Raw genomic sequence first — 23,814 nt, forward strand, 5'->3', positions numbered from 1 at the left:
GGCGGCGCTATGCAGCAGTATCCCCCGGATGAACGGCGTATGCATCCCCAGCCAGGCAGTGCGTGCTGTTTTGCGTCCAAACGCCCGGGCGTGCGATGCGCTCTTTAATATTTGACGGCTATGACTGGAAAATGGTCCGCAGTGCCGCCGCCCACATAGCGGGGTCGGCGTCACATCAATAAATGCCAGCTAATTCAATATGGGGAGGAAACTTCGAAGGGGCGCTTACGCGCGCGTGTTCTTATTTTCCCCTTCTAATTTTCTGCAAGAACATCGTGGGCGTGGTTTAGGGGCGAACGGCGCCGGGGCGTAACCTGTGCGTCTGAGCAAGCCCCGTCACGGCTTTTAAGGGCAAAGGACGATTATGGGCGAGCATTTGCATCCTCGCTTTTGCCGCTTTGTTACATCACGAGTACGAGCGGCTCCATTCTGGAAGAAAAAAGAAAAGAACGGGTTCAAATTTCGCGCTCCAGGCACCCAAGCTGGCGCATCAGTTTCGCCATCTGGGGACCTTCAACGTGCTTCGAACGTCGTGTTTACATGCGAGAGATTCGTACTTTGCCTGCATTGTACAAATGTATACAATCCCCGTAGTGGTGACCCCAACTAAAAACAGAAACTAAGTGACGTACCAATGCGACAATTTCCGTTAAGATCACCAAATATGATTATAGCCATCCGTTCTCTTTTTTTTTTTTTTTGGCGAAGGCTCGATATTGGGGCATTTTTAACCCCCGAATAACTTTTATGCAGTGGTTTACTGCCAAGTTCTTAAAAATTAGCAGCCAGAATAAATATTACTGATAACGAAATCAGGCTGCAGCCTGGAAACCACTTTTCTTTTTTTACAAATAAAGATTACCTTTGGTGGATACTCAACCCTTAACCGATCGTACCAAGCATGTTGCCGTAGAATCATCGGACGATTGGAAGTATTCATTAATTTCAATGACGGCGGAGGCTTGCATGAAGGAGAGTTAGGCGTGTGCTTGCCTGGCGCGGACTATGGTGACATGCCTCACTTCATTTCGTTTCATTTCTTGATATTGCAGGCCAAGATGCTGGTCCATGCCCCCTCAGAACAAATGCGTAGACGCTATCCCTCAGGCTTGCAGGAAGTGCCCCAGTGACGGTGACGTTGTTCTCGTGGGGAAACTTGGGCGATCCCCAGTCCTTCCATTAATTCAGTAACGGCATGACTTCAAAACGCGAAATTTTAAGCATGTCATTCAGCACAGGTACTTTAGAACTTACACAGTACCCGAACGAGAGTGTCTCCAACGGCCAGCGCGTTGCGTGACTGGACACGGGGGGCATGAGCGCCACTTTAACTAAAAGAAAAGGAAGAAATTGCGGGAGATACTTCGGACTTTCTAAGAATCTGCTGTTGAAGTTTGCGGCCGCGGCCGTCACCACTTGACCAGCACCCTGGACAGCTCCCTGCCGAAGCTCCTTCATTCGCTCGCCGTCGCCAGGAGCCTCCGATTGACTCCTGTCGGTGCCTTAGTTCCCCTCTGAAGGCAGCTAGCATTGCAAGTGGCTGGGCTCTGGTGAAAGCTGGTTCGTTCATGCCATCCCTGAATAAATTACAACAGCGCGAACTAAAGGGCGCGAAAAAGTAGACACACAAAGACGCAGAGAGCGCTGTGGCCGAGAACAACGCTCGTAGTTTTGTTCGTGCTGTTGTGATTTGCCCTGAGATCGCGATGCACTTGCGGCACTGCTGTATGCCCTCCTCACGCGCTGCTGTTTCCGTTTTCCCGGCGCGCGCTACCCGCGGGTGGCGCTTCCATTTTTTGGTACATCACGATTTTCGGTGCTTTTAATTGGGTTTCAAGAAACATAGCGATCTAAGGCTTTCGCTTTAAAAAGCACGGGCGTAGCGGAAATGGATCCTCACTGACATCGCGGGCGGGGGAGGGGTTACATTGAAGCACCGAGTATCGCGCATGCAAGGGTGGTTGACGCACACGCGTGTGGTTATTGTACCAGTCTCGACGGCTCTTGGAGGACAGCGGACAGAAGGAGAGGGCGAACACCCCTGCCCCCCCTCCCCGCACATTTGCCACTGCCGTGAAGAATATTTTGACGCTTCCAATGATCCAAATTACTTTTTCCTACTAAGGCGCCCCTTATAGCCCGGGTGAAGCTTCCGTATGTAAGAGCACAGTTTAAGCTATTATGTCAACCAGAAGCCCCGGTAAACAGGTTCTTCCCCAAGTCTCCTCAATCTCTACAACGCGTGCGCATTCTCCGCAGGAAAAAAAATCCGCCCATGTTGTTTTAGGTTTTTTTATAGGTAGGGGTATCTTCAGAATGCGACAACGATAAAACTAACAGGAAAGAACTCTCTACTGAGCGCTTAAAATCGGTCGAGGATTGCACTCGAGTATGTCTCCACAGTCTTGGCGGACAATATTCAGCAGTGCCCTGACCCCTGTCTTGTTCCCCAGGGGGCGAACCAAGAAAGAGCGCGTGAGTGAAAAGAAAATGAGCGAATCCCTGAGACGGAAACAGCGGGCCCTGCCCATTAGCATTGTCTTCGCCAGCAGCCAGGGCACGTTTGGGAACGCACTTCGGGCGGGAAATGCGAAACGAAACAGCTCCGAGTGCCCTTAATCCGAATATTACGAAGCGCCTTTCCGGATTTCGTTATTTGCTTTAACTGACCATATTGCAATTCACCGTCCATGTCATTTTTGCCCCCGCCCCCCGCCCATCTCCTCCTTGAAGGAAGTTGCGTCGTATTCTCGCTTCGCGATCGCTATCAAGTTGCGTTTCACGCGCGGAAAGCTCTCGTTCGGGTCGCAGTGACGCAGGAACGCAGAACGAATGGCGCGCTGCTCTTGGCTGATTATCTTCGGGATTATAATCGTCCTTAACATAAGTGCGCAAACGTGCGCCAAGAACAGCGTATTAGGGGGAATTTCTTCTTGCGTACACCGCAATGAGTTCTGAGCCGCACGTGCGTGCGGCGCACACACACACACACACAAAGATTGAAGAAAATCGCCAGGTTACCGAAAGGCTTCGAAAAGCCCCAGAGCCGGTGCGAGCACGTAAGGGGAAACGGAAAGGATGCACGTGCGAAAAATTGGAGGTTTTGTTAACGAAGGAAAAGGGGAAAACTCGAATCTCGCTGGTGGCCCACGTGAAATAGTCTTAGCAATTAAACATTTTCGCCATAATGGCGCGCGAAGCCCTCGTTCCCCTATTAAGGGGCCCGAGCGCTCATTAAACCATTTCCGACGAATTGCGCTTTGTGCCGAGCCAGCGGAGCGTCCGGCAGGGTCTTAATCGCCAACTCTCATTAGGAAGGGCCACTTCAAAAAAGCGGATCGGGCGCTCCCTCCGCTTCCTTCCCCGCCTTCTTCTTCTCGGCGCGCTTCAAAAATTCCACCTAATTGTTTCCTGCGCTTCGGCAGCCCTCGTCGGCCCATCGGCTCCGGTTAACCTTGTGTCCCTCGCCTCCCCCTCCGCGCCCGTTTTGTTACGCACTCCTCCACGTCTCGGCCTGCTTGAATGTGCAAACATGCCCGCTCTTAGGACGTCTTCCAAGGGGATGTCTCTCCCGCTCCTTTTCTTCCCCCTAAATCAAAATCTGATCCGCACTCGCATTACTGAGATTGAGGCTTAATTTCCTCTTGTTTCTCCCCCCCCCTCCTTGTCTGTTCCGGCACGGCTCGTGTCTTCCACTACGCGGGTCGTTAATTCCGTGTTCGACGCGCGCGGCTCCTTGTGCGCACAAGCTGCCCGAGAGACCTGAGAGGCGACGCAGCACTAATTCCGCCTCCAAATCACGCCTGACGTTTCTGACAGGTCGAATCACACTCCTCCCCGTGCCACCCAGCACTTGCGCTCTCGGAAGGGAGCGCTCGTCGTAATAGGACCAGGGAAGCACACGTCATAAGTGGGAGCAAGAACGCGCAGGATCGAACTCATTTATATAAAACGCTTTCCCTTGTTCTCAGGCGACCACCTTTTTTTCTCTCGCTTACTTCGTGACAACCAACCAGCCCCGCGCATTGTAGGATCAGCGGGCCTCAACTAACACAGCTGCGGACGGTGACGGAACGCTTTCAGAAAATGGGTGTTTGTGAACGGTTGGGTAGGAGGCGCTGAAACCGTGTGTTCGGGTTTCCAGGCATCCCTGTCGTCTTAGTTGCCACTTCAAAAAAAGCTGCGGTCTTTCCTTTTTTTTTTTTTTTAGTTTATGACAACGGTTGTAATGGCCTCAGATGCGTGTATACAAGCACTTGGCTGTCGTGAAACCTTCGAGGGTTCCTAAGAAAGGCATTCACCCCCCTACTTGTTTCCACCGCGTGTTGTAGTCTTTGTATTGCTCACGTGACAGCGGCCAAGGCGGAGAGCTGAACGGGAGAAGAATTCAGGCAGAGAACTCGCGTCCTAACGTGTAACGGTGTTTACCCGCGCGAAGTAGGGCCCAGCCTTCTCCAGTCTGCATACGTTGCTGTAGCCCGGGGAACGGAGCTCACGCTGCCAGTCGTGTAGTCACCGTATTCGCCCCGTGTGCATGCACCTTATGGTAATGGCAATCAAAAAGAAAGCAGTGCCGAGGCGATGCTAGGGAGCTACCTCCCGCCTCCTCGAGGTCTTCAATGCGTGCCGAGCAAATGTTCCTCCTGCCATTCATCTCCGCGATGCCACCACTGGCAAAATCCCCTTTCCCATAGCGCGCAAACCTGGCTCACACCCACTCCCGCCCATGTCGCCCCGTTTTACAGCGCCTACACATAAGCGCCGTGGTCCCCAATCCTGTTCCTTTACGGCCCTCTATTCGAGCGCCCCCCTGCCTCTCCTTGATCTCCTCATGGCAGACCGGAACAGACGCTCGCGCCCTCCACCAGGCTCTCTGCCTGCACGTCCAGGAGGTTGCCGAGGACATTGTGGCCCACTACAAAGACAGCGATGCCTCAGCTTCCACGTCCGAGCTGACCTGGACCCATAGGTCGCTGGCTGCACAGTGCTTTCTTTCTTAGAAGCGTTAGTCTTTCTTGGGCTACTCAAATGCGATTATTTTGGCTTGCCCGTATGTCTGTCGCTCGATTTAGCCGCTCGGCCAAAAGTTAAAATACCTGGAAGGAGAAGTTTATGAAGGCAGTTTTTGTAAAGCACCCAATTTGGAAACACACTTCTCACTTCCCAACATTTCTCAGCGAAAACAAACAAAAACATTAGGCATATTTGAGGAAGAACATCAATAGATAGTTGGTATTTGCCCTGTTGTTTTAATTAAATATACATGGTTGATTTTTGCGATACCAAATAAAAAATACGCATTCAAAAGAAATGTTGACTCCAAACTACGAAGAGAGCATGCGAAAAGTTTGCAGCTCGTGACGGCACGCCTAGTTCTGCAGGAAGAAACTTTCCATTAGGCGGCGTGCAACCAGGTTTGCCAGGTTCGCACAGAGTCACATTTTTTTGCGTAGTACAGCCGGAGAGTAGCCCTGCCAACCCACAGAAATTGCCCTCTAATAGCCAAATAAAATACTTTGCACAATTTATTTGAAGCGTTTAGTGAAATGAAATCAAGGGTTGGACGGAAGCCCATCTGGCCGGGACAACGCGTGATTTGTTTGCTGCGAAGAGTTGGATTTATGTACATAACGAGTGAAACTTATATAACTGAACATCACTCGTTCGGTGTACAAACAGCTCCACTAGTGCACGTTCCGGTGGTATTGAAACGCTTACAAAAAACTCTCGGATGGTGTGAAGTCCTTACAACATTTGTCGTTTATCGTTAATACGAATTTTACAAGCACAATGTTCTGCACCGTTTCTACGGACATTCTGTTCGACGAGTTCGTTTTTGCTAGAGTGACGTGACTGCGCTCCACTGCACCATTGGATATTAAGACTGAAGTTTTGGTGTACACCCGCAAATTTTACGATGTCAATGCTTGAAAAAGAGGTAAAATATCTGGACGGTATTTTAATGCGTAACTCTGCACTGTTGCTGCCATCCAGCGTTTTACATTTCGTATCTTCTGAATACTGTTTTTTGGAGTATAGATTGTTTGGACGCTCGAAAAATACATCAGCTGTAACTCAGCGCCCATCTGCGTCTGTGAGTCTATAGTCTTCCGCTTCGTGTTTCCGCGCTTTTTCGAATAGTTGCAGGACGATGACCCAGCCACTCCCACCATTATCCTGCTCCGACTGATTTGTTTACTTTTAAAGACGATGGTCTTTCTTGGTGTACTTAAACCCAGAAATTTTGGCCTGTCTGTCGGTCTGTCTGTCTGCCTGTGACTCTATTCAGCCACCCGGCCAAAGTAAAATAAATATTGCGCAATAGTTTTATATACTCACAGCCAAATGTAAACGTCTAAGCCCGGTTTATATGTTCATACTTGTCAACTTTGTTGAAGAAGAACAAGACATTACGCAAATATGAGACAGGAAATTAGTGCACAAGGGATATTTACAGTGTTTCTTTACTAAAAAATTTATGGATGCTTAGTTTTTCGATAGCTAATGATATTCTACATCTACTGCAAAAAACCGCCGCCTGCTGTTGCCCGCGCCACCTCCTGGCGGCATGTAAAAACAAATCACGCGGCAACAGCAACGAAAGGTTCGACTAGCTAGGTTCCACGTTCTGCTTGGAACGCACGTGGAGCACGGCCACGCGGTTCTATAAACCTTGAAGTCGGCCGCCTCGATTCGCGCGCGTCTCCTCCGTACTTTAGCGCTGACATCAAGGAACCCGGCCTGTAGCAGTGGAACGCGGCAAGTTCAAATCGCCTTGCGCAAACCTTTAGTGTGTTTACCTTGGAATGAGCGCGACGGTACAGGAACAGCATGAGAGGTGAGCGGGAAAGCAAAGGAAGGCATTTCCTTGGCAAATGTCTACAAAGACTATCGTCTTTTGACGACATTTGCAACAAAAGGAACAGATACGCGGCCAATTTTTTTTTTTGCAATCCAGTTTAAAAGTGCTGGGTGGGCTATTTTGAAACGTAGTGTTTGTTATTGTTTAAACCTTTAGGATATCTCAAGCAAGTGTATGGTATAGCCCATAATAGCCAAATAGCCAAACAAAAATTTCTCCCGCACACCGCAAAACCAAGCAGCCCAATCCAGCTATTTATAGCGCAACCTGGCAACTCTACGCGCAAGCAGTGGAACGCGCGAAAGTCGAATTCATTTTAGCGAACCTCCTCCGTGCTTATCGAGCGGCGTTTACGGGGCGGGGGCGAGCAGATACGCGGCAAGTTTTTTTCTCTCCCCCCCTGCCGGAAGCTCTGCGACTTGAATCCCATCTAAGAGGCCGCTTTCGGTGTCTCCTTGTGTGTACGGTTGAACACACCTGGCTAAATTTGTGTTAATGCCGGGTGTTACCACATTCCCCCGAAATCTGGTCGCAGTACGGCTCTTTCTTTTTTCGCCGTAAGTTGGCTTTATCGTTAGTTCAATGTCCACGGGAATGCATGGACACCAAGAAGGTACATATTGTTCAGAATGAGAGGCGTGGCTTCCTCGTGTATGTTTGCGCAACGGATTACCTGCGGAAATGCTTGACGGCATGCGCCGTAAGGCGCTCCGGCGGAATACCTAAAAATGCGTATCAGGAAACAATTATTTGCGTCTTCAAATGTACATATTTCGTAGAAACGAACATATGAGCTATTCTGCCCCGATTCCTATGTGCGATTCTGCCCCAACTTAAAGCAGTGAACGGTAGAATAGTTGTAATATTTAGCGGAGTGCCCTCGGTGAGTCGGTGTAAAGAATAGAACAAACCGAGAGCGCTTGCGTGAGAATTGGAATCACTGCGGCATTTATTCCAACTGAAAGCTTCGACGAAATCAAAGAATGCGTCGAGAGCGATGTGCCAGGCTTCCACGGCAGCTGTGGGGCTAGGCGAGCGGGACTTGTACTGGTGGGCCGTAGTATGTTCTCTCATCGCTTTGCTCGTACCTGGCGACAGAGAGCTCGCAGTCCTGCGCCCCTTCGGGGAGTCCTGCAAAGGCAACGGGGCCAAGTAGCCACGCATGGGGAGGCGTCGCAAAGAAGCTCTGCAGGTTCTCCTGCCAAGACGTTTGCTCAGATCAAAAGTGCAATCTTTAAGAAGCATAGAAAACGTTCCCAGGGGGGATCGCATCGACAACGGCGAAATTACCAAGAGAAAATGGAGGGAGCAATGTAAAGGAGAAAGAAATCAGTGGGGATTGAGGGGACAAGACTTTTTTTTTTTTTTTGAGCGGAGGTAAGAGTTTAAAAGCGAACAAAATTTTAAACGTGCGTATTTTGATCTTTGCTTGACGTATAATAGAATGCCATGACTTTGAAGCTGTCCCTAAACGTACAGCTCTGTGGGTGGTTTCCTTCGCTGACAGTCTGTGAGAGATCACAGGAGCACCTATGTGCTGAAAAGGAAACATAAACGCCGAGATGGCGTTTCGAGCGGCTTCGCCGCCAACGCTGAAAACAGGGAGACTAATACGGACATGGTATTCGATTTAAACCAGCCACGAACTTCTAAAATAAAAAATGTGACCACAGCACAAATTCAGTTACTAAAGGTATGTCCTGGAGTGGGGGAATATACTTGCAGTTGTGTACGTAACTTCCACAAGGATTATTGACCAAAAAATCAGAGCACAATGTTTAAACGACGAGCAATGAGCAACACTAAACCACTTTAATTGATTCCCTTATAGGGAATTGTGATTGTTACTTATGCAGCATGCCAGCACTCACCGTAGATTTGCGTCGTGCATCTGCCTTGATGGTCATATGGATAGTAGTTATTATTTCCCGGCAGTCTCTGCTTACGATAGATGCCTGCACCGGCACCACATTTCCACAAGATCTCAAGGCCTCGGTGATACCCGTGAGGAAGTTCGTCACACTCTATATGAGCGGCACCTTCCTGCCACATAACCGTTACCACGGGTGTGCTGAAATATGCTGAAAATCACAGAAAAAAAAAAAAAACATTTCCTCTAGAGCCTCATCTGTCTCTTAGCATAGCGGTGGATAGTCAGTCACTGTTAGCGCTCGTGAATAGAGAGTCGCATGGGGGGCACCAAGATTAGCGAGCAAGGGGACGCTGCCGGAGGAAGGATGCGGGCCGCCTCGACAGTCGCCGGAGGGCTCGTTCCGCACTTCGCGAAGACGGAAACCCTTTGCCCTACGAAGTGTGGGATTTCGAGAATTCAGTGGCACAAGGAGAGTCCCGATGGATGTTCCACAACAGCGCACTCACTACCCGGCTGCGGCGAGGAACAGGCGAAGGAGCAAAATTTTTGCAGACGAGCGCTGGCTCGGATGGAGGTGCCTTCACTCTGGCTGTCTCGGAAAATATAGGACGGACACGAGAGGTACACGCACCCAGGCTGCCAGCTCGGATCTGGCAGCCTTTATGCCAAGGTAGCGTAAGAGGGTTTCCCGCCAGTTGCCCGCTCCTGACAGGCTGTAGACGTTCGAGTCACGCCCGGGGGTTGCAAAGAAGGTCCCCTTCTCCCCGTATAGTCAGAGTGGCGCTGGCTACCACTTAAGCGTCAGGTACAGTTGTAGTAAATATAAATACCCCAGAAAGTGAAGGATAACACAGTTGCCCAGATAGCCGAATTGGTAAGGCATTCGAGATCTAATCGAAAGGCGTGGGTTCGGTACCCACTCTGGGCGCGTGTTTTTCTTTCTTTCTTTGCTTGTTACGTAACTTTAACAAATGTTAACCTCACTAACCATCGTAAAAAATAGCCTAATCATTCCCCTATGCCTCCTTAGGCGTTGAAGACTGCCGACCTATCTTTCGGTATTTTCCTCAACTGGCCCCTCATTTCCTAACTATATATATATATATATATGAATCAGAATAGGAAATGAGGAGCTCGTTGAAAGTAAGACAGAAATAAGGGTTGGCAGTCAAGAAAACCTCGGAAAGCAAAGGGGAGGATGTGGTAGGTAATTGAAACAGATAAAGAATTTGGAAAGAAAGAAAGAAAGTGGAGAAAAAATGCCCGCCAGGTGGGATCCGAACCCACGACCTCCGAACACACCGTCGCTGCATGTGCCGGAAACTACTTGTTTCTTGTCTTCCCCATGAGGCTTGGGTGCCTTCGCAGTAGTTTCTAAGTTACGGGAGAAACCCTGCCTCTTGAGAAGTTTTTAAAGCAAAGCTTTTTTAAAGCAAAGATTTTTACCTCTACTCCCAAAGGGTTCATTAGCGATTGTTGGTGTCAACAGAAAACTCCCGCGAACAAATAAAAGAATTTACTGACACCGCCCGGATTCGAACCTGGAACTAATAGAGCAACAAAGCCAGAGCCCGTTGCCTTACCGATTTAGCTACGAGCCCACGCGGAGACGGGGAAGACAAATGGTGCACTCACCAAGCACATCTACGGGCTTAACAGCTTAACACCAGCTGCATTCTCGCTGAATGCAACGCGATAGCAATAAAGGAAGCTCACACCAACCCATGGCATCTCACTTGTAGTACGCCAATGTGCTAAAGCCTGTGGCTTCCAGTGTTCACACAAAAAATCTCAGCTCCTTGTCGTCCGCCCTCACGCCAAACGACACCTCAAGGGACACGTTCAAATACCTCTTGATGGCCAGGCCATCACTCCATGCCCCAGCATCAAGATCCTGGGCCTAGATCTTCAGACCAGCACCAAGAGTGACGTATCCTTGCAGCGCCTCAAACACAGCATCAATAAAAGCATACACTTGATCAGGCGAGTTGCCACCAAGAAGCGAGTCCTCAAGGAATCCGATACCTTTCGTTTGGTTCAAGCTTTTGCCCTCTCGAGAATCACATACATCAACCCCCTGTCCTCTCGGCAAAGAGGACGTAAATATGCTTTATACAATGATTAGAAAGGTGTTTGAGCAGGCCGTTGGTCTTCCCATGAGTGCGTCCACAGATAGGCTGCTTAGCAGGAGGCTGTACAACACGGTGGAAGAGCTGATGAAGGGCCATCTTTCTATCCAGAAGCTCCGATTGAGCAGAACTGCGGCGGGTCGCCGCATCCTTCACCAGATTGGCTGGGCAGCACGGAATGTCCCTCCGCTTGATGTACTGCTGGCCTTTTGGCAACAAGAACTACAGATGCTCCCTTTGCTTACAAATATAAATCCCTCACACGACGAGGGTCGCCGACAAGCACGGGCTTACGCGTGCAATACCACCCTCTGTGGGGATCACACAGACGCCTCCCAACATCGAGTGCAGCAGTACGCCATCATCGTGGCTACCTCCAGAACCAATCTTCTTGCTTGTGCCTCACTCAAGACCGAAGACATGATGGCAGCAGAAGAGGCAGCCATCTCCTTGGCTCTTACTCAACCAGGGCTTTGGAAGGTAGTCAGCGATTCTCAACAAGCCCACCGGAATTACTAGTTGTGTTTGGTGTCCCGACCTGCACTGCGTGTGCTAAAAACCACTCCACAAATGGTTCCATTCAGCTCATCTGGACACCAACACACGCTTCCATGGAGGGCAACGAATGCGCCCACCAAGCCTGCACTTTAACCCCCCGTGCTATGGAGCTGCATGAGGACAGTCACCCGCTTGTCTCGTTCAGGGACATAACCCAGCATTATGGCTTTCTGAGATAGAACCTACCTTCGCCTTACCCTGACCTTTCCATAGAACAACAAACTACCCTACGGCTCATACAATCCGGCTCCTTCCCACACCCGACGCGTCTTCACTTGATGCACCCGAATCGCTACGACGCTGGATGTAAATTTTGCTCAGAAGTAGGAACACTCTGCCACATAATCGGGTTGTGCGACTTTAGCCCTGAGCACCCTCCTATCTTTCCGTCAACTACCGAACAAGAGCAATGGGAGATGCTACTGACCAGCCACTCTGCCTACCCAGCTTCAGCTGGTGGACAGAGCACAGGCGGCGCGGACTGAATATGGGCTACAGTGAAGAAGGAACCACTCCCCTGCGCCGCACTCTGGGCCGTTCACAAATCTAAATAGAAGCATTCCATCCTCCTTTTACACCTCCTCCTCCTCCTCCTCCTCCTTCGTCTCTGCCGCCGATCTCGTCGCCTCCGTCCGCAACGGCAGGGACGGAGAAGTGAGATCGTCTAACAGTGGGTTTGAGCGTCCTTATGTTTTATATAAAGAAAAAGTTTCCACACATGTGCTACACCAATACAACTCAACCAAGGACCGTTCATGCATCATGCATTAATTTAACCTTACCAAAAATATCTGTTTGAAGTAATAGAGGGTGTGGTTAGGTGCATTTCACTTCTCTCTGGTTTTACTATTTGGAGAGCGACGTGAGTGAATTTGAGTGACGTCGCATGGGTAATCGTTGTGGGTGCTGGTTACAGGTTTGCCTTCCAACCTTTTCAAGTTTCGAAGCGTTGACATGCCCTACTGCTCCTCAGTCGCAGTGTACTGTTCTCACTTTTCGCTTTAATTAGTTCGAACTTTCATTCCAACTGAGGAGGCTTCCAGGAAATTTGCGGTTAGAATTAACGAGCTGGTACTGAATTGGGAGAAGGTTCAACGCTATCCACAATTATTGTTATAGTTACGTTGTTGCCGGCATTTTGACATGTCTCATTTTAATATTTGGCACCAGCTACGCCAAAAACCCTGTCCATGTAAAGAATAGGCACGACGATTAAGCCAGGTCGGCAGAAATAAATAAATAACGGGAATGGTAGAAAGCGAAACAAAGGTACCTGCATTGTGTGCGTTTAAACTCACGCGCCTTTCCAGCCCACATCCGTGGCCGTTGCAGCCGCGGATGGCCACGTTGACGTTGCCGTTTTCCCGGTGATGGGTAAGCCGCAGGAATCCTTTTGCGAGTGCCGCCGTGCTTGCGTGCTCCACGGTGAAGTCACAGTCAGCTGAGTCATTGCACGTGGTCCAGTCACCTTGTCCATCTAGCTGGTACTGCACACAGTCGGGTCGTTGCGCCACTGCATCATGAGTTGGCTGAGTATTACAACAATTAACTAATCAGCAACCACATTCCCCGACTATCTTGAACCGGTAACTGGCGTCTCCATATATGTTTGTATACATATGTAGTATGTGACGTCCGGCATAGGGATGGTGCAAAGGCGTTGGATGAAACAAACCCACATACCCACCCACCTACCCACACACACACATACACACACACACATCTACTATATATATATATATATATATATATATATATATATATATATATATATATATATATATATATATATATATATATATATATATATATATACAGAAAGAAATGCCGGCTGTCTACAACGCCAAAGAAGGCATAGGGGAATGGTTAGAATATTTTTTTTACCGTTAGTGACGTTACATTATTATGTTTTACTAATTACGTGAGAAAGAAAGAAAAACACGCGCCCAGAGTGGGGACCGAACCCACGCCCCACTCTGGGCGCGTGTTTTTCTTTCTTTCTTTCTCACGTAAATAGTAAAAAATATAATAATGTAACGTCACTAACGGTAAAAAAATATTCTAACCATTCCCCTATGCCTTCTTTGGCGTTGTAGACTGGCGGCATTTCTTTCTGTATTTTCCTAAGGAGCCCCTCATTTCCAAACTATATATATATATATATATATATATATATATATATATATATATATATATATATATATATATATATATATGGGTGTGTGTGTGTGTGTGTGTGTATATAGCGAATCAGAATAGTAAATGAGGGGCTCGTTGAAAATAACACAGAAATAAGGGTTGGCAGTAAAGAAAACCTCGGAAAGCAAAGGGGAGGATGTGGTAGGTCATTGAAACAGATAAAGAATTTGGAAAGAAAGAAAGTGAAGAAAAAATGCCCGCCAGGTGGGATCCAAACCCACGACCTCCAGAATACTGGTCTGGTGCGATAACCACTACGCTACCGGCGGGGCGAGTTTCCCCTCCACTTTCTGGGGTAATTTATGTTTAGGTATTTTTGGTTCCTGTGCTTGGGGGTGGTAGCCAGCGCCAATCGGAGTAACGGGGTGAAGGGGACCTTCTTTTTAACCCCCGGGCCGTGACTCCAGTGTCTACGACATGTCGAGAGTGGTTGACCAGCGTTGAACCCTCTTAAGCTTCCTATGACACCAAGACAGCCAGAACAGAGGCCCTCGCTATGTATGTAGCGAATCAGAATAGGAAATGAGGGGCTCGTTGAAAATAACACAGAAATAAGGGTTGGCAGTAAAGAAAACCTCGGAAAGCAAAGGGGAGGATGTGGTAGGTCATTGAAACAGATAAATAATTTGGACAGAAAGAAAGAAAGTGGAGAAAAAATGCCCGCCATATATATATATATATATATATATATATAGCGAATCAGAAAATTGGAAATGAGGGGCTCGGTGAAAATTGAAAATAAGACGAATAAGGGTTGGCAGTCAAGAAAACCTCGGAAAGCAAAGGGGAGGTTGTGATGGGTCTTAGAAATACATGGAGAATTTTTTGAGTCAGGAAGAAAGTGGTGAAAAAATGCCCGCCGGGTGGGATCCGAACCCACGACCTCCAGAATACCGGTCTGGTGCGTTAACCACTACGCGACAGGCGGGGCTGTTTCCCCACCACCTTCTCGAGTATTTATGTTGAGGTATTTTATGTTTCCTGCCCTTGGGGGTGGTAGCCAGCGCCACTCGGACTACTCGGGGTGAAGGGGACCTTCTTTTTAACCCCCGGGCCGTGACTCGAGTGTCTACGACATGTCGAGAGTGGTAGACCAGCGTTGAACCCTCTTAAGCTACCTTTGGCACCAAGACTGCCAGAACAGAGGCCCTCGCTAAGCATGTAGCGAATCAGAAAATGGGAAATGAGGGGCTCGGTGAAATAAGACAGAAAATAAGGGTTGGCAGTCAAGAAAACCTCGGAAAGCAAAGGGGAGGTTGTGGTGGATCATAGAAACAGACGAAGAATTTTTTGAGTCAGAAAGAAAGTGGTGAAAAAATGCCCGCCGGGTGGGATCCGAACCCACGACCTCCAGAATACCGGTCTGGTGCGATATATATATATATATATATATATATATATATATATATATATATATATATATATATATATATATATATATATATCAGGGTGTCGAACCGAAAAAAATACCGGTTCGGTTACGGTTCGGGTTCGGGTGAAATAATTTCGTTCCGGTTCAGTTCCGGTTCGACAAAATTATGTGCCGAACCGGTTCGCGAACCGGTTCGGGAGCTTGAACCGGTTCGCGAACCGGTTCGATGAATTGAATTGTCATTGAAATTAGAAAAAAAACATTTAGTAGTTTAAAGCGACAGTAAAGTCAAAACACAAACAAAAATTCAAAATGCTGCTGTTCCCCAAGGGCAGTGGCGCAATTGCAAAGCAAACTTTAAATAATCACGAGATATTAGAAAAACAGATGAAGTGGTGACGATTTACTACCTACTTTCTCGTCCAGACTTTATGTTGTCCTAGCGACTATTCATAAAGCCACCGCCGAGAGATATGACGGTGGGATATACAGGGTGTCCCAGCTATCATGCACCAAGATTTAAAAAACGAGTAAAGGCGTAACTCGAAAGAAACCAGGTGCATAATGTTTGCAGTACTGTGAAGAAGCGGACAGTATTTTTTTCTTTAATGACACTTAATTAACTAATTGTAATTAATTATCTAACTCGAGTAATACTCTCCTAATCACTAAAGTGTCAATGAGGCACTTGAAGGTAACCACGAGGGGCATCTAACTGCGGTATTTTCAGCGATGAACTAATTGCGTACACATTTATTATGACTGATAAAGGAAACCCGCGAAATATGAAAAATACCACGTGACGGCGCCTCCGCGCGCACCGTAAAGCAACGCCCTCAAACAGGCTGCCTCTGAGTTAGCCAGAATGAAATAAACAATAGAAAGAAAGAAGAAATCGCGACCGAGTTTGTTCCTTATCTGCACACGCGTCCCGGGAATCTTGCTGTTGCTGCTCCTTCCATGCATGCTATTATCAAGGTGATGCGCTGTCTTTTCGGGCGGATAACACGCGAAGCAGTTGCTTTCAATCAGCTTTGTTTGGGGACGCTGCTTTACAATGTGCGCGTAAGCGTCGTCACGTGGTATTTTTCATATTTCGCGGGTTTCCTTAATCAGTCAAAATAAATGAGTACGCAATTAGTTCGTCGCTGAAAATAGCGCAGTTAGATGCCCCTCGTGGTTACCTACAAGTGCCTCATTGACACTTTAGTGATTAGGGAAGTATTTCTCTAGTTAGATAATTAATTACAATCAATTAATTAAGTCTCATTAACGAAAAAATTACTCTCCGCAACTTCACAGTACTGCAAACATTATGCACTAGGTTTCTTCGAGTTACGCAATTTCTCTTTTTTTAAATCTGTGTGCATGATAGCTGGGACACCCTGTATATTCTGCCCTTTCATTTTTTGTTAAAATCGCAATCGTCACTATGGAATCGCCTATCACGCTTACCTTGAAGCCTTAAATTTAGGTCTGCGTACTGGCGTGTTGAAATATCAGCGCTAATTACCAATGGCGTACATTTTTTTAATATTTGTAACAAAACAGAACAACCCTACTACAGGCACATAAATACTACCAATGAATTAGATCATTTGGTCACCCTGAATAATTTGTTAGCTGTCACCCTATCGAATGTGTTAGCCACACTTTTGTTAAAAGTAAGCTTTAGTTAACGCTCAGTCACTGCATTATTTCTCTGACCACTGCAATTCCTTTTGCGAAAGCTATACTGGATGTGTGCATTACAATCAGTATGTCATCGTACCGCCTGACCCCCGGCCATCGTTCCGTGTGCTACATTGCGTAATCTTATAACAGATTATGCTGTTACAAAATGAAAGGGAAATTTTACGCGCGGAGCATAAGAAGAACTTTTTTGGGTAGGCGCTCTTTAATTCGTCCACAGCAGTACTCCCCTCTGACCTGCCTCGGTGGCTCAGTGGCTAAGGCACTGCTGAGCGCGAGGTCGCGGGTTCGATTCCCGGCCGAAGCGGCCGCTTTTCTGATGGAGGCGAAAAGCAAAAACGCCCGTGTGTACGAAATTTCGGCGCACGTTAAAGATCCCCAGGTGGTCAAAATTAATTCGAAGCCCTCCACTACGGCGCGCCTCATCGCCTGTGCTGGGTCGGCGCGTTAAACCCCACAATCAAATCAAATCAGTACTCCCCTCCGGATCGAGTAGCAGTAGAAGTAATGTAGCGAGTTGGGCAGTCAGTACAAGTGCACCTTCGAAAAAAAAGCAGATCTGAAAGAGAAAAAACTGCAGAACAAGCAGAAAAGATGATCGCTCGGCGAATGGGACAGTGTGAGGTACCGGCCGTCCTTTCTGCACGTGTCATCTGCTTTATTACTGTTTCTGCTTCCAAGACAAGGTCGAGGACTGCAGTTTCTTGCCAAGAGATTAAGTGCGCACCTTAACAGTTTTCCCTGACATATCTGTTGTTATTTGTACTTGTAAAAAACGGAGCTTGTCCACTGTACTGTCCTCAAAAATGGTCGTGGGTAAGGGACATCGAAGCCACTTGTAGTCAGCATCAAGTGGTTTAGCCACTGAGCCGCTCCTGCGGCCAAATTTGTCAAATATTACAATTTGCAGGTGTCGGACCTTTTAAACAAATTATGAAATGGAAAAAGTTTGCACACATCGGGCTTTCGCTGCTGCACACTGGAGCACTCCTGCAGCCTGATTGCTCCACTAAAGTTGCAGCTAGGGAAGGGCAAAGTCGTTTTATATCCCCTGCAAGCTGCGGAGAATGACATTTCCTTTGGTCAGCTTCCACTACGCTCGCGCTTCCAGCAGCAACAGACCATTGCTACATTGGTGCTCATTCATTTCCCTTGTTGTTACATAGAGTGTGATAGCGTTCAATTGTCTGGAGGGGGAAGTGAGCGAGCAGGTACGAAGTTGATGGTACGTGAAAGAAAAAAAAGCCTGAATTGCATTGACTGTGCAATGTCAACAACAGAGGGTCGAACCGTTTCGGCATGAACCGGTAACCGTTATTTCTTTTTTCGGTTCAGTTCCGGTTCGGGTTCAGCGTGCTCAAAAAATAACGGTTCGGGTTCGGGTTCAGTTCCGGCAAAAATACCGGTTCAGTTCCGGTTTTCGGTTCGGTTCGGTTCCGGTTCGACACCCTGATATATATATATATATATATATATATATATATATATATATATATATATATAGCGAATCAGAAAGGGAAATGAAGGTCTGGTTGAATTAAGACAGAAATAAGGGTTGACAGTCAACAATGCCTCGGAAAGCAAAGGGTTTAGAATGCGGTAGGTCATTGAAACAGAGAGAGAGAGAGAGAGAGAGAGAGAGAGAGAGAGAGAGAGAGAGAGAGAGATAACAACTTTATTTAAACGCCTGCAGAGCGGTTAGGCTACCCCTTCACGATGAAGAATGCTGAAAGACAGAAAGAAAGTGGAGAGAAAGTGCCCACCGGGTGGGATCCGAACCCACGACAGAGTACGCGTCTGGGGCGATGACCCCTACGCTACGGGCGAGGCTGTTTTCCCTCGACTTTCTTGGGTATTTAGGTTCAGGTATTTTTGTTTCCTGTGCTTGGGGTGGTAGCCAGCGCCACTGGGACTACTCGGGGTGAAGGGGACCTCCTTTTTTAACCCCCGGGCCGTGACTCGAGTGTCTACAACATGTCAAGAGTGGTCGACCAGCGTTGAACCCTCTTAAGCTTCCTATGGCACCAAGACTGCAAGAACAGAGGCCCTCGCTATGCATGTAGCGAATCAGAATGGGAAAATGAGGGGCTCGTTGAATTAAGACAGAAATAAGGGTTGGCAGTCAAGAATCCTCGGAAAGCAAAGGGGAGAATGCGGTAGGTCATTGAAACAGATGAAGAATATTGAGACAGAAATAAGGGGAGAAAGTGGAGTGCAAAATTTTACGGGACTCATAGTGATTGGACGCATGTAGTTTTCTACTGCTAGGGCGGAGCAATTGACGGCACTCTCTGCGAGACTTGTTTCAGGAGTGACCTAATGCTGTCTCAGCGTTCACAATTTATTCATGCACGGTTAACCCTGTCTCTTTTTTCACGCAAAGTTTATGCAGATAACCACGTCTGCAATCTGTTAAGCTTCGTCCCGCAGTTTTGGGTGTGTCATCACAGCATGAAGTCACAAAATCACCGATGATGATGATAATTCGAAGGTAATTGAAGTTTTTAACAAAAGCGGTAAAATGTCCGTAAATCGGACGAAAATAACTGAGGACACCTGCTAGCTACTGTTGCACCCGTCTGGTAATTAGGCAATAATTATAACTAAGTTCAGTAAAAATTTAAAAGGACATAGTAAAAAGCAGGCCGCATTACGCAACCATTCCATTTCAACTTGATTACTAAGTCATTAGCGTCAATTTTGATGCTAGCATAGCTATACAATGTTGTTACCTGTAAGTGAGATACGCTGCTGTTGACACATGTCCAGGCAAGCAGGCTGGTGCCGAAGCCGTCGTCAATGCTGCCTTGTTGACTGACGGTGAGCACCGGTACTGCGTGTGATGATAACACGTCAGCCATTTCGCCATTCCGAGAATAACGGTTTCGGCCGAACCACCCGGAACGTCATCATGCAACAATCAGCGATAAAATAACACAAATATCTCTACGTGCCCATTGTACAGTATTCCGAAGTGTTATGCACCGGCCCACTCGACACGAAGTGCTGAAAAACAGTTACCTGGCTCAAGGTACCACGCTCTTCCCGCTGCCTTTCGGTAGTCGTCTGACAGTCTGGTACCAGCTCGTCTTGCCGCGAGGTTGCGCTTGTGGAAACGGCACGCGCGGGAAGTGGCCGGACATTCTTTTAGTCTCCTTTTCCGTTTCGGTAGTGCACCAGCAGCGAAATCCAGGTTGCGGGGCCCTCCGGCTGTCGGGAATCCTCAGTGACCGCGCGTTATGGTTGTCCGCTGCTTTGAGGCCATGTGGCAGACACCAGCGGCTCGCTTGAGGCAGATGCGATAGTAAGGCCGAAACGGCGTCTCTCAGTTGAGCCCATGTCCTGATAGACTGCACTGCCCTGCACGTGGCTCGTGGCGCCGTTTTAAAGCTAGCTTTTCCTCAGCACGTTCCATGAACCAGTTTAGAGAACGAAGGTGCCATATCCTTTGAACATTTAAGCTGTGCATTTGTCAACTATTTTTATTACAAGAGCTGGTTTATCCTATTCTCCCGAGGCTAGCGTTGCGCCACTAATGGAGTGATTTTCGCAATGACTGAAGGCTTGCAGAAACAAGTGATGGGATATAGCCGGGCCTCCTACTCTCGAACGTCTTTAATTCTGTACCTGTAGGAAGATGATGTTCTTCTTTTCTGCTGAATGATGTTGTATAGCGCAAAAGTCCTGCCACGGCCGCTCGATGGAAACAAGGTCCGTCCAACCTAATGAGCCTCTCCGTCGGTGACAGCGCTAGTCTCTTTTTCCGCCACAGGGTTGGCCTTGGCGCAGGTCATCGGTAAAAGATAGGTTGCCTTGATTCACGCGTCCGCCGTACGGTGCTGGCATCGAGGCACCCTAGCGAAAGAACCGCGGCGGCGGCCAGCCGCGCAAGCTGCTTCGAAGCCCTCCAACCCGCGTAGACGAACGGCCATAATTGATTACATCGTATTTTTTTTTAATTAGGTGGTGACTCGTGAGCGTTGCAAAGTGATCGACATTTCCAAAGTAGTCAGTCAGTTTTTAAGTGGTATCGATCAGAGCTCTTCGTTTCTTTTCCTCGCAGCGCGACTTAGCAGCATGCAGCGTAATAAAAACGTCCCGCTCGAGGCGGCTCATTTCTTCAGCGTTTTTCAAGGATTGTGCAGGTGATGTTTGGCGCGTCATAATGCTGTTTTGATTAGAACTGGGTTGAACCATTCCTGTGTTGTAATTTCACACACTGCATTCTCATCAAAAAAAAAAACGAACAGGGAGGACCAAAACCTCTTTGTTACTTGCGATGTAAAACAGAAAAAATGTTGGATTCTGTGACGTGCCGCCAACCTTTTACAGCGCGTTTTGCAACTGTGACCATATTTTTCCTCTTCTTCGTTTATTCGTGTTTTTAAAAATTTCGCTAATAGCCCCTTGGATTTTTTTTGTAATTTCTTCGGTTGATTACCGGAAATTAAGAAGCAAGATATTTCATTAGCGTTCAACTACTACAAATAAATAACATTTAATGGGGCCTCCATGATTGCTATTATTTTATTACAGTAATACCTCTTTAAGCCACTTCCGGAGGCATTCGGACGGATTGTTTATCGTGTGGCACATTGTCATTATACCTAGCGCACTTGTAAAAAACTAGTCAACTGTTGTGCCAGAGCGCCCGGCCTAAATTCGCTGCACGGGGCGACGCGCCAACAGCGGGGCCGATTCCCTCCTCGTTCAAACCAGGTCAAACCGCCCGCGGTCGACTTGCCCAGACTTGAACCGCCGCAGAGTCGCCTCTCCTTTTGCGTCGCGGAGGCTCCGCCGAATCCTGCATCGGGTGAACGACCGGAAACGGTCATGTCACTACTCGCCTGGATGCGAGCTCGCGGAGACGACGTGGGCGTCGCCCTCCCTTTCCCCATAGTGGCGGCTCAGCTGACTCAACCGCTTCGCTACCATTCGTCGGATTTTAGACTTCGGCCAGCGAGAGTCCTGAATGGAGCAATTCAAACTTCTCGGGGCTCCAACAAACTTCCCGGGGTATAAAAACCCGCCCGTCGGCATTCTTCGACGGCACTTTTCGGAGGCACCGAGTGGAGAGGTGCAGTCGCCTTCGTGCGAGCCATGTAACGTTTGCTTACCCTTGTGCATACTGTATATAAATGTTACTTCAACTTTTCGTCACCTTGAGAACTTCATCGCTTTCCTCTACGCCGCATCGATAGCGGACGGAGCAAGGCAACGTCGCTACACCTGTGACTGCGCTCGGGAGAGGCCAGTCGCAACAGTGGAAGCTGCGGTGAGAGGGCCCAGTCCCAACGGCGGTGACATCGTCGGAATGGCTGATTCCCAGCATTGGTGACAAGCTGGATGCGAGTCAGAACCTTGGTGACTGCGGTGGGATGCCCAGTCCCAACACAACCTTCAAATGAAAGTTTCCGTGTAGCACACTTACAAAGCCATTTGCCAGAGGGTCCATGAGTGGATCGTACAAGCAGTAGAACTTTGTGGGGTAGCGCAGAAAGAAGGGGAGGAAAAAATTCACTTAACAGGAGAGCAGGTCGGAAAGCCATTTTTACAACATCACCAGTCCAGTTTCAAGCCGTGACCTCAGTAGTTTTCTTAGGAACATTTGACATATTTTAAGGATGGGTGTTGTGGGTTCCTGCTTCTGGCCCACTACTGAACCCTTTCAGCCGTGGATTTTTTATTTCAAGAGAAAATTGCTTTGCTGCAGTTTTTCGCACAGCTTTGAATCTCAGAAGCAGAAAAATGAAAAAGTATGCTACTAGTGCAAGTATTTATTAATTTACAAGCCTGACAATTAATTGGGTCATTAGGCAATTAAAATTTTTCTTTCATGTAAAAGTGTTTTTTTCCTTTTTGCTGTAAAACCTATGACATGCCGATATTACAGAAAAAAATATATAAAGCTGGTAATTCAAGTATTTACAGATTTACAGACATTTTGACAAACCGGAATTTCCGTTTCCTCACCCGCCCTGCGTCCACTGAAGCTGCTTCTGTTTCATACCGTCCAGCCTCGTGAAAACTAAACAATGTTGATGTCTGTCGCAAGAGGCATCATTGAACAACACCCGCACAGAAAACTAGCAGTTTTCGTTTTGTTTTTCAGGCGCTAGAGGATATTATGCGTTGTCTCGTCAAATGACGACGCCAGGGCCAAAAGGGTTAAGCTAGCAGTCTCCGATGCTAAAAACACGGCGTCACAAAAAAGCCTACAAATTTTCCTTTACTGGTGCATATGTGGGTATTCTAGGGATTTCTTCGCAGATCTCCGTACTAGTTTGCATAGCCCGACAGCTAGCAAATGTGGCTAGCTAAGCCTTCCTTGGTGAAGGACACAGAAACCAGAAAATGACACTTCCTGTCAAGCTATATATATATATATATATATATATATATATATATATATATATATATATATATATATATATATATATATATATATATATATATATATATATATATATATATATATATATATATATATATATATATATTATTACCTTGCATTCAGTACGCATCACCGCCAATTTTTGATAGAAAAGTGCCTTTCTCAACCGAACATTGATGCTGACAGTCATCATCACAGGTCCCAGAAATTGGTTAAAATATTCAACTGTTTAATCGGAGCCGACGAAAAGCGAAGCAGTTGCGAGTGCGTCGACAAATAAGAGCCGTATTTAGAGACGTTCAGTGACAGTTCAATACCCCTGGAGAACACGTGGTCAATCACACCACCAGGTTTTAAGAAGACATTGCACGTTTATCTTCACTTGAGTGCTTTTGCGAACACGGAACAATTTGGCGCCTTTTGCTCTGTGGTGAACACGCTCGTTTCGGCCATTAAATACCGAAAGCTGCTGAAGGCTGATAAACCTCATTATTTTAAAAATTTATAAATAAATGTCTATGAGGAACGACAACTACTGTACTTCGATTGATTGTGATGTTTAACGCGCCAAAGTTACACAGGCGATGAGGCGCGCTGTAGTGGAGGGCTCCTGTTCAAGTTTGACCAGCTGGGTATCTTCAACGTGCGCCGAAATCTCTAACACAGGCGTCTTCGCTTTTCGCCTGCAGCAGAAAAGCGGTCGTCGCGGCCGGGAATCGAACCTGCGTCCTTGGG

General features: G+C 47.5%; 2 protein-coding genes and 1 non-coding gene across 9 annotated transcripts in view; 1 reads left to right on the forward strand and 2 right to left on the reverse strand.

The window, feature by feature from the left end:
• Positions 1 to 23,814, forward strand: part of LOC144152612 (E3 ubiquitin-protein ligase SHPRH) — a 1,006,539-nt gene that overhangs the window by 290,398 nt on the left and 692,327 nt on the right. The window lies entirely within an intron of this gene.
• The window catches only part of LOC144153605 (uncharacterized), a 36,110-nt gene continuing 20,083 nt past the window's right edge, over positions 7,788 to 23,814 (reverse strand). For 3 of the 4 annotated variants that reach the window (XM_077685254.1, XM_077685253.1, XM_077685250.1), the window contains 4 exons: positions 19,418 to 19,518; positions 12,696 to 12,909; positions 8,734 to 8,943; positions 7,788 to 7,993 (listed from right to left, as the gene is read on the reverse strand). In XM_077685254.1, coding sequence (XP_077541380.1) covers positions 7,890 to 7,993; positions 8,734 to 8,943; positions 12,696 to 12,909; positions 19,418 to 19,518 — 629 coding nt within the window. In that variant the 3' untranslated portion in view covers positions 7,788 to 7,889. The remainder of the gene's footprint in view (positions 7,994 to 8,733; positions 8,944 to 12,695; positions 12,910 to 19,417; positions 19,519 to 23,814) is intronic. The other variant, XM_077685252.1, reaches the window with a different exon arrangement.
• On the reverse strand, positions 13,818 to 13,890 carry Trnat-agu (transfer RNA threonine (anticodon AGU)). The gene has a single exon. It is a non-coding gene; the product is annotated as a tRNA-Thr (tRNA).

The sequence above is a fragment of the Haemaphysalis longicornis genome, unplaced genomic scaffold (genome assembly GCF_048455015.1).
Source record: "Haemaphysalis longicornis isolate Haplotype H1 unplaced genomic scaffold, Haemaphysalis longicornis Haplotype H1 scaffold_9, whole genome shotgun sequence".
NCBI classification, from domain to species: domain Eukaryota; kingdom Metazoa; phylum Arthropoda; class Arachnida; order Ixodida; family Ixodidae; genus Haemaphysalis; species Haemaphysalis longicornis.